Source organism: Medicago sativa, chromosome 3 (assembly GCF_051527215.1).
Source record: "Medicago sativa cultivar Bolivia chromosome 3, Bolivia_mono, whole genome shotgun sequence".
In the NCBI taxonomy this organism is placed as follows: Eukaryota; Viridiplantae; Streptophyta; class Magnoliopsida; order Fabales; family Fabaceae; genus Medicago; species Medicago sativa.
Genome location: NC_140751.1, coordinates 98,319,084 through 98,330,671, shown reverse-complemented (window position 1 = coordinate 98,330,671; position 11,588 = coordinate 98,319,084). Strand labels below are relative to the sequence as shown.

General features: G+C 30.7%; 1 protein-coding gene across 1 annotated transcript; it reads right to left on the bottom strand.

Moving 5' to 3' along the window:
- Positions 1 to 457: 457 nt before the first annotated feature.
- Positions 458 to 6,147, bottom strand: LOC146942670 (indole-3-pyruvate monooxygenase YUCCA6-like). Its single transcript, XM_085756732.1, has 4 exons — positions 5,040 to 6,147; positions 3,914 to 4,162; positions 2,793 to 2,915; positions 458 to 1,477 (listed from the first exon to the last, which is right to left on the bottom strand). The coding sequence occupies exons 1-4, from the start codon at positions 5,754 to 5,756 to the stop codon at positions 1,289 to 1,291; spliced, it is 1,278 nt and encodes a 425-aa protein (XP_085612858.1). The 5' UTR covers positions 5,757 to 6,147; the 3' UTR covers positions 458 to 1,288.
- Between the last annotated feature and the right edge of the window lie 5,441 nt (positions 6,148 to 11,588).

Below are 11,588 nucleotides of genomic sequence, written 5' to 3'. Positions count from 1 at the left end.
GGTAATGATAAAAGGGTAGTTGCCTGCAGATGACAAAGCGTACAATATGACTTGTCTTAGTCATTTCATGTTGCTTAAATTTGGATGAACGGTGTTAATTTAATGAAGTTGGTGAGAAGAGGAAATATGTAATAAATGTCATAACAACAATTCTACTGCAATTCCATGCAATTTAATGGTTTCCAAACGCACAAGTCTATTATTTTCAGCTGAAAAAATGGAGTGGTCCTCATTTCAACTTGAAAAATGAAATCATTTCAACAACGAAATTGCATGGAATTGGTAATAAAAACTGGTACAACATCTATGTTGCATTTCATCCCAAATTAAGAAATGTTTTTCCTCTTTAATTAGTTGCTACAACAAAGAACACTTTAGGCATATCCAAAGAGGCAAAATGCAACAACAAAGAACATTAGACTGTTATGTTCTATTCTGAAATTAAAGAGGAAAAAAATAACAAAATGAAATATGGATTAATAATAAAGCTCAATCGCATACCATCTCCATTGAACATCTTCCACAACTCCAGCCTTTTCTCTTTAGGAAAAAGTGCATTGTACAACCAGAAGTACATAGAGAGAGACAAGTCAAACAACTCAGGTCGGATGGGTTCGCATGCAATTACCGATTCTCCACACCGAATCATCCAAGATACAATAATGATTTCAATTATGATTGGACGGTCCAAATTCAAACTCGATATTTCAAATTAAAAAATAAAAATAAAAATCTGCATATTTTGAACGCTCCAATTATAATAAAAAGACTAGTGATCTCTCGAATGCATAGGGATCCCCACGACAGGGAATCTAAATTTACTAAGGTCCCCCCACTAAGCTGGAATATACCCCCAAGATACTTCTTTTCTTCAACTTCAATTCAACATTTTTTATCAACCCCACACCAAGCGATGAATATTGCATTGCATTACATATTGTCCTCTCACTTTTTGCTCACTTCTCCATGCATGGATATATTGGAGATGATCGATCCAATTTGGTACAGTGCCATTGTACACGCATGTTCAATAGCAAAGTTAGCACCTCCAAAAATATTTCACTTTCCATTCATTTATATACCAAACCTACTTCAATTCAATATATTCCTCAATAAATAAATGAATGAATGAATGTCTGTTACTCAGCCAAGATCAAATATCAATGATTATCATCATTTTTTTTCAATGATCAATCCCTTTTCTTTTGTGTCTATCACCTGGCCAAAATTATCAAATTTATGTGGCAAAATTGAGGGAGCAATTAAAAATTGCTCTTTATATAATTATTTATGATCCATGCTTTGCTTCAGCTTCTAAACACAGTTCAATGTCATCAGCTATTCTCTTGGCATCCATAGAGGCACCTTGCAGTCCCCTTTTTGTAAAACCTACCGCATAGAGTCCATTTTTACCTTTCCACCCACTTGGAAATGGCTTCATAGGAAATCCATCTTCCTTAGAGAACATATCCTCTTCCTGCATATATTATATAATTTATTTAGCGCACACACCAAATAAAATTTATTTAGTACACACATAAATAAATAAAAAATAATCCATCATTTAATTATTGTACTATTTTTAACATTTTTTAAGTGCGCGTGGCCAAACATCTTTATATCTGAAATTGTGACCAAATTAAAATAGGGAAATTGCTCTTCTCCCTTTCAAAACTATTAATTCCCTTAACTCAACATGAGTTAACTCTTGTTCGACATTCTTGGATGTAAGTTAATTCACGCTGACACTTTTAAGATCAGTTCAATCACTTATTACGCTGGTTCAACCGATCTTAAAAGTTGCAGCATAAATTAACTCATGCCGAAAAATGTCGAGGAAAGTTAACTCATTCAAAGTTAAAGAAATGAGTAATTTTAAAGAGAGAAGAACATTTTTCTTAAAGGGAAATGTTAACTTATGCCCTTAGGGCACATGTTAGGGAACCTAAAGTGGAAATTTTTAAGGAAATTGTGTCAATTTATTCTCTTAGAGATTGAAAATTGATGTTTTGTACTCCCTCCGTTTCAAAATGAGTGTCGCTTTAGGCTTTGACACACAGATTAAGAAATGGAATGAAATAATCATTGGATATAATGATTTTACTAAACTGCCCCTACTTTATAAGAAAAAGACAAAATTAAAGTTGCATTGAAAATTGTGTGAGAGAAAAGTTGGAGTATTTATTGAGGGTAAAGTTGGAAGAAAAAAATTAAAGTTGTATTGGAAATGTAAAGTGACATTCATTTTGAAACAAATTTTTTTGGCTAAAGCGACACTAATTTTAAAACGGAGGAAGTAATATCTATTTACTACTCCCTCCGTCCCGGAATAACTGACCCATTTTCTAAAAAAAAGTGTCCCAAAATAACTGACCCATTTCAATTTTCAATACAACTTTCATCATTCCCAATACAATATAACACTAAATAATACTCCCTCCGGTCCTTATTATAAGAAACAATTAATTTTTTTGGTTCATTGTGCAAGTGATGTATCTAGTCTATATTTACAATAAGATACATTAATTATTCTATGAACCTAAAAAGTCAACTTTTTCTTATAATAAGGACCGGAGGGAGTACTATTTTTATCATTCCCAATACAATATATTCCCTCTCCCCTTTATTTATACATTTTTCTTAATATGTATGAAAAACAAAATTGTGTCAATTAAATTGGGACGGAGGTAATACTATTTATGAAATCATTAACATGTGTCTTAAGGTCACAAGTTAGCATGATTCTTTCTTAAATAGAAATAGAGAGAATAAGCTACTTATCAATATCATACCTTGAGCCAATAGGGAACATTGCTTTTGTAACCGGTTGCCAATATGATGCCATCAAAATTCTCTGACCTTCCATCTACGAATTCCACTGTGTGACGTTTTAACCGTTTTATGCTTGGTCGTACCTACACACCAATGACCAATCGATTTTTAGGTTTTTTTTTAATGACACATCAATCAAATTTTTTAGTTCGACAACCCTAACAATCTAATCTAATGAAAATAATAATGGGAAATCCCACCAAGCATGATTCAAATAAGAGAAATGTTAACCTGTGGCCTCAATGCACAAGTTAAGAAACCAAAGATAGAAACATTATGTTGAAAATTGTGCATTTAATATTTTAAAAATTTAAAATCTTATCTTTTCAAGACATAATTTATGATTTAATTTCATTTTTAGATTCTTAACTTGTGTCCTTTGGGCACAAGTTAACACTACTCATCAAATAATGATTAACCAATTTTTTTTTGTTGATTAGCTTTTGAATTAAAATAATCAAAATAACCAATTGTGCTTTCGTCCATGATTTGATTGAAATCACATAATGATGAAAAATCTTGCCAAGAAAAAATAAAGAAATGGAACAAATTAAGAAGTCATTTCATTTCATTAATTATATATAAAAAAGAGAGAGAAGGCAATGTAAGTTGCACTTGATGTAAAGCATAAAGGAAATAATTAGGTACCACTATTAGTTTCTTATTTATAAAAATCGAACACCATCGAGAAAATATTTATAAAATAATTTAAAAAGTACAAAAACATTCTCCAACCAACTAATACTAGCGCTACCATAACCCAAATCTCACATTACATCTGATCAAGAATCATTCTTAGAAACTAACGAAGTTGTTGTTTTAGAGTATGTTCGGATTCATAGTTAGTATGATAGTGTGCAAACTAATTTTTTTTTGATAAAAATTACACTTTCAAATTTCAATGAAATATTGGTGTTGCCATAATCATTCTTAGGCTTGACTTCAAACCATTTGCATGACCAGATCTCAGTTAAAATATCTCTTATAGAGCTAGCTAGCATGGTGTAATTAAGATCTCTTAAAAATGCTAAAAAAGAGTTACTAATTTGATTTGATAGAAAGGGAAATATAGGGAAAGTACCTTAATGTGTCCACCTTTAATTTTGGCAAGGGTACCCACATCTAAGACAGGAGTTTTTCCGGAGAGGTTCTTGAGTTGAAGGGGACCCAAACGAGGACGATCCAACCCAAGTTGAGCAGTGTCACCAAGCATAAGCCATGAAACTATGAGCAAGAACCGATCGACAAGTCCCAATGGAAACCACTTGAGTAACCACATGGACAACCCGAAAGTTGATTTTCCTAGCATCTCTCGTGGTAGGACGTGTACCTTCATTTACAAAATTAACCATAGTAAATTAAATAATGATATCATATATTATATATTTCATGAATAGTACTTTCATTGTCAAACCAAAAAAAGCAGTGGGGGAAAAGGTACGAGGACTTTGGCTGCCTAATGTTGTTGCAGGCTAGGCCATGCTCTATGTGGGGAAAACACCCAGAAAAATCATGGGTGTGGTGGAAAAAAGAAGATTGAATAAAAATAATAAGAAAAGAAAAAGAACCATTTAGTACATGAATCAACATCATGCCCATGTTGCGCATGCTTGAGAATCCAAGAAAGTGCAATAAAATGATCAAGTCTTGAAATATTATTGTGTTTTGTAAACAAATATAAAAGCTTCTTTTTTTGAACAAATCTATTTCGGAACTTGAAACCTATGGGTGCATGCAAAGCAAGAATTAAACAAGGGCTTTGTTTTTACAACTCATGCGAAATTTGTGAGATTAAAAATCAAATTTGTGGAGGATATCAAGTTCAAAATTACATTTTTTATTGGGAGATAGTGCTTGATGGAAAAAAAAATTATATTATTTTGGTTGAAAAAAAAATAAGAAACCTAAAAAATTGGAAATGGAAATTAATTAAACTAGGTTTGGGTATGTATGCATAGAAATTTGTCGAAAGTACAAAACAACCAATTAAAAAGGAAGTAGAAATCAAAAGGCGAGTTTCTCTTATGATAGTTAAATTGTTTTTATTTTCCTTCATCAAATTGAACAAAAAATTCTAAATAAGGAGAGACAAACTTTTGAAAAATTCCTTCAAAAAATAAAAACTTCCATAAAACAATTTTTTCTTCTCATTTTGCGAAAACCATTTTCAAAAGACAGTTATAATAGTTAAAAGAAGAGTTACTTACCGAATCTCGAACAACAAGAGAAGGAGTAGCATCATGGTTACAAAGATCTAAACAAACTTCCATACCAGAATTACCACAACCAACAACCAAAACTTTCTTCCCTCTAAACTCTTCACCACTTTTATACAAACTTGTATGCCTTATAACCCCTCCAAATTCATCTACACCTTCAATATTAGGCACAACAGCTTCTGCATTCTCACCGGTCGCAACGATCAACCAACGACAAACATATTCCGTAGTTACATCCCCTTTACTATTAAAACTCTTCAATCTCCAACAACCAATTTTACCATCAAATTCAGCATTTTGCACTGTCTCATTAAACCGTGGCCTAATACCAAAACTCTCTGCATAATCTTCCAAGTACTTTATGAACTGTTGTTTTGAAGGGTATGTTGGGAAATCTGAGGGGAATTCCATAAAGGGTAATTCACAGAATTGTTTTGGAAGATGAAGACGTAATCGATCGTAGGTTTTGAGTTGCCATAATGAAGCCACGCAATTAGATCTTTCTAGTATTACACATGGAATGTTTTTTTGTTGTAGACATGCAGCTGCTGCTAAACCAGAAGGTCCTGCTCCTACGATCACCGGTCCTTGAACAAACACGCGACGACGTTCCGTTGTTGATGATGATTTGTTGTTTTTCATTGTTTTCATGAATAAAGGATCATTAGCTTGTTTTCCTTCTAACTCTCTTAAGCAATAGTCCATGAAGAATATTGCAATATTTTGAAGAAAAGAAAACAAAAGGGCTAGGAAGAAACCGCGTTAGAGAGAAAAGACATAAATAAATAATATGAGTATGTTTTTTTGATTAGGTTGAGTTTGGTGTGTGGTAAAAGGGTTAGGCTTATGAAGAAGTGTTTTTGCTTAAAACTTGGAATGGATGAATTCAAAGAGGGTCTTATCCACTTGTTTTTAAAATGAAGAATGTGATTTGTATTGTGAGTGTGTTTTTCTTGTGGAGGAGGGTTAAGCGGAAGGATGAGCAACAACTACGGGGCTAAATCAGCATTCATATCACAGAGAGAGACTGAGTGAGAAGGATGGTGATATTATGATATATATGTATGTGTCGATAAGTGTGTATGTATGTTATTATATATATTCTTATTGTCATATGGGAATTTATTTCTATTATATGGACAAAATCTAAGTGGTAAAAACTGAGGTCGGCTTGGGGTCATAATATTTAGAGAAGTGCTAGTAACATATTTAACACACTCTTTTTAACTCAATTTTTTTTTTAATTGGTTAAAGTTCAAACATATCTATTTAAATTATGTAGGTCCCATATAATAAATTTAGTACAATCTATTTAACATTCAACCAATTAACAAGTGTGTTTGAAAGAATGTGTTATTATTATAATTCCATTTTTTTTTTACTTGAGAGGTTCATAATTCTAAATATTTATATACTACTTTGAAAAAATGTTAACAAGTTTCTTAAGCAAATTGATTATGCATTACAAGAGGTAATATTTGCATAGTAAAATAATATAATTAATACTTTGACAAATGCTTAGCTTATGTTTTTAAGGCATTTTTTTTTTAATTATTATGGATTTTCTAAACAATACTTTTAGAGTACTTGTTAGCACTTAGCACAATTGTAAAAAAATATATTAGTTATTTTGTATTGTAAACAAAGATAAAATTGAAAATGAAATAATTTTAATTAATTGTGAGGTTTTAAGAGAAAATCAGTAATAGTACTATTAGTATTCACTTTATATATATGTGTATAAAAAAATAAAAATAAAATATATTATTTGATTGGATAAAAATGAATAAAATTATAAACAATTTTTTTTTAAATGAATGATAAAATTGAAATAAAAACTACAACGATTGTATTTTTAAAAAATTATCCAATATTATTTTTAGAACATCCTTATCACTTCATTCACTCTATTCCTCCTACAAACTACGACTGCCGAGGACAGGACCTGAAACGTGAAATGCACTTTATAGGGCAAACTAAATGGAAATTGCAAACAATATATAATTCTTTTGTTGTTAGAAATTTTATGGATTAAATTGATATTAAAAATATATCCGATGATTAAATTGACTAATAAAAGAGAAACATGTCCTTCAAAAAAAAAAGAGAAACATGTAGATGTATTTACAATTTCAATACATCTAATGATCAATGAGACATCGAGTTATGCTTGCATAGACTAAAATTGCAGTATATCTAGGCAAGATATATGTGTTACATTTTTTATTTTTTTTTTGCATAGAAACATACGCATTTCTTTCAACTGAATGCTAAATACACTTAGAAAGCATAGAGTTTTGTGGGCCGGTTAAAGTTAAAAATTTTACATATTTAAACCCACATGTAAACGTCACTGTATTCGTCAATGTTTGGGGCTATCGGGAATATGATTAGGAGTATCTTGTTGAAAATAATCATTCATTTTAAGCACTTTTAACTGGTTAATAAATCCAATAAGGTGTGAATTACAGTTAAAAAGAGTTGTTTTAAATAATAATGATCTAGTAGAGATAGCTGGTAGAGTGGGGGTGATCATTTTCAATGGATTATGTGGAGTGACCCAACTTGGGTCTTATAGTTTATGAACATCCTAGTTAGATTATTTATTACAAGTCAGTGGTACATTTAAAGAGTAAAATGATTGGTGAACACTCAAACACATCATTCATATGAAAATTAACCTGAAATAGTGATATGATAAATATGATGTAATATGTAGACGAAATCAATTATCTCATATGTAGTTTACATATGAGAAACTAAAAATTCGATCTCTCACATCATTTCAATTATTTAATTTTTTTCTTATATTTTTTTGTTAAAAAATATTCATTCATACTCAATGTTGCTAAAAATATTTTTTCGATAGATAAAAACAATAATTTTGGTGTCCCAAAAAAACGGTGTGTCCTGGATGACCACCTCTTCCGCCCTTGCTCAAGCCCACCCCCTGTCTCTCACCATTCTTCAAGAGAGAGAAACAGTAGTGGTTTCTAAAGACAACCATCATTGGTTAACTTAGTGGTACTAATCTCTCAAGGTTCGCAACTATCAAGTTAACTATGCAATGTTTTAAAGATCAGATCTTAACCATTTCCCTCATTGAAAACGTTAAGTCTTTTTTCCCATGATAAGAAATCTAGATAAACTTTCGAGTAGCCTTTCAAGGTTTTTATCTCTCTCAACACTAAAAAACGTTTCTCATATTGACCAAATAGTTTCATTTCCACCATCTCTCAAACTCATGGAATTTGGCAATAAAATAAAGTTGATCAAGGTTTAATTTAAAGATTAGCGTTTTTACAACTTTGTTTAAAATAAGTTTAAGTATGTAATTGACTAAATTCATGTAAACGTTAACATATTCACAACCTTATTATGCCTCAACCAAAGTGGTTTAGCTGATGATGACCTCAAACAGGAAAATAGAAATAAAATATGAAGTGAATTGAAACATCGTTGCATAAATTAATAGATAAGTTTAGAGTTTACAAAGGAAGATTACAATCCAAAAAGAAAAAAAATAATGAGCTCTTTGCATTACTCACTCAAAATGCTCTTAAACTCCAACTAACTCAGAACTAACTATCATGCCTTCGTAATGGTATGGATGAAGGTTTAAATATTGATTCTGAGATCTAAAGTGGTTGGTTGCTAGGGTAATTAGTAGTTTAAAACATCTGCTGAATTGGATTAGAAATCGGACACTTGACACAACAAATGCATTGTCCTTTCAAGTTGTGCCATTTTGTAACTTCTCATGCAAGTTGTCTTGCCATTTTGTAACTTCTATGATTCCTTAAAAAAAAAAAACTTGTATCTATGATTGTACTATTAAACTAGTTACAAACCTGTGCTTCGCACGGGGGTTCAGTAACGTATTTGACAAAATATTATATTGGAAGGATAGATTGCGAAATGACAGATAATTATAAACCATAATAGAATATTTAGAGTACTCTTGCATTACGGATTACAAAATTAAATCTTCAAAATGGCTTGATCACGAGTAACAAATGAAAACATATTTAGTCAGCGGTAGAAACACTTTTCCAGTAATAATTGATATCTATCTATAAACCAAGGAAAACCCTATTACCAAAGCTACCTGATTTATATCATTTTGACTTTCAGCTTCAACATATATAAATCCTTTCACATGATCTACAACAAAGGCAGATATTAACTGCAATTTAGTATCCAGTTCTTTCAGGTGAACAAACTTCTGCATCAGACAGATAGCTGAAAGCCTCTCTACCTAATTTATATCATCATTTTGTGTTTTAGCTTCAACGTATATAAATCTTTTCACGTGATCTACAGCAATGGGCCAAAGGCAGATATTAACTGCAATTTAGTACCACGTATATAAATCCTTTCACATGATCTACAACAAAGGTAGATATTAACTGCAATTTAGTATTCAGTCCTTTCAGGTGAACAAACTTTTGAATCAGACAGATAGTTGAATGCCTCTCTACTTGATTTATATCATTTTGCCTTTCAGTTTCAACGTATATAAATCATTTCACATGATCTACAGCAAAGGCAGATATTAACTGCAATTTAGTATCGAGTCATTTCATGTGAATTATACACACTTTTAAAAAACTGGTTTTAAAGGAGAGATGTTCAAATTACGGAATATTACCATTCTTCGTAAATTTGAGAATGAAGGTCGCATAATCCAAATATTTGTGATGCATGGTCTAAGACATGGGGTTCAGTAACGTATTTTGTAAAAAAATTGTTCTGAAGGAAAAATGAACAAATTAATGAATATTGCACAAAAATTATAAATCTTTATCAAAATATTTATGAAAGCTTTATCAAGAGCGAGAAAACATCATAAATTACATATTAGTTAAAATTATAAAAGTGAGCGCTACTGTCATAGAGTTACCAAAAAGGGATTAACACCAATATTTACATGACACAAAATGAAGGAAAGAAAAACATTAAACTCTTTAGCGTCTTGTCTAGGAACTTGGTTATTAATAATTTGACCGTTAAAAAATAAAAAATCTCTTTGACGTCAAAAAAGTAATATCAGATGAGCAATATTCAGTCTCTTCACATATGCTTAGTAATATTCAGTATGGAAGATTACATTGAAAGGATAGATGGTAAAATGACAGATAATTGTGAATCATTGTAATATGTCAAAATATAAACCTTAAAAACCATGAAACATCAACTTAGTTTTAAATAGTTAAAAATAAAAAAATTGTAAAATAGTTAAAAGTTTTTAAAAATATAAAAATTGGAAAATAGTTAAAAAAATTGGTGAGGTAGCACTCAACCAAGCAACACTAAAAAAATTATATGCATTAACGTAGCAAAAAAACAGACAGACGGACATAAAATATTACTCTAAACGTTAATGTGTGTGTATATATTCGCGAGGTTGAAGAAAGGAAATAAAAATCTTTGGGATCATTAAATGACAGCGTGAATAAAAATATTTGTGAGATTGTGATGATTAAACGATATTGAAATTAAATATATAAGTGATAAAAAGATAATAAAATTTCTTTGAAAAAAGGTAATAAAATTAAATGGAACCTCCTTAAAAAATTAAATGGAACGGTTAAAAAAATAAAGTTAAATGGAAGAAAAAAAAACATATTGAAATATAATATTAAAAAATAAAGAAAAGGTTCCCAGCGTGAGTTGAAAAGAGGTGCATGTGAAATAAATTGTCGAGAAGTAGTTTTTTAAAGTAACATTCAACAGCTTCTGGTCAAAGCTCATTCCATTCAATTTTATGCGTTCAAAAAAAGTACTTTTTTTAGTAAGTACTTAATTGATATTGCGTTTGGCCTAACTTCTCCTTAAAAATGTAGAGAAGTTTGAAAAAAGTCGGGTCAAACGATACCTTAATCTCCCACAACGGCAATGTAGAAGCAACTGAATTTGGGAGGAAAAATTGAAAAATAGTTAAAAATATAAAAATTGAAAAATAATTAAAAGTTATTAAAAATATAAAAATTAGAAAATAATTAAAAAAAATTGGTTAGGGGCAAAAATGAAAATTCATAGGCCAACCTTAAAAAAAAAAAAACACACCCTCCAATAATTGAATTACCAAAATGCCCCTCCTAGGGGCAAATTGGTAAATTCAATGGACATTTCTTTTCTTATATAGTATAGTAGAATCCTCCATTGACGTTTTTTGGGAACATCATTTGGATTTACTACTAATGCTAAGAATAATTCTATTGATGAATTTTAACATCGTTGTATTCCTTCAGTATTGATGAACCGATCCCAATATTTAGTTAATTTTAGAGAGACTCAAATTATCGCATTCGAACATTATGATAGTCTTTCAACCGATCTAAACTCACGTGAATATCCTTGAAGCATTTCTACCACCGGTCTACCATCACTGCTGTGTATCTGAATTCTCTTTAGGACAATCGACAATGCATATATAAGGATTAGTGAACTACCAAAAGAATTTGATAAAGGTAGCCGAAAGCTTCAACAGATACTACTATTGTGATTGTGCAGTGGGATTAATATATAATAACG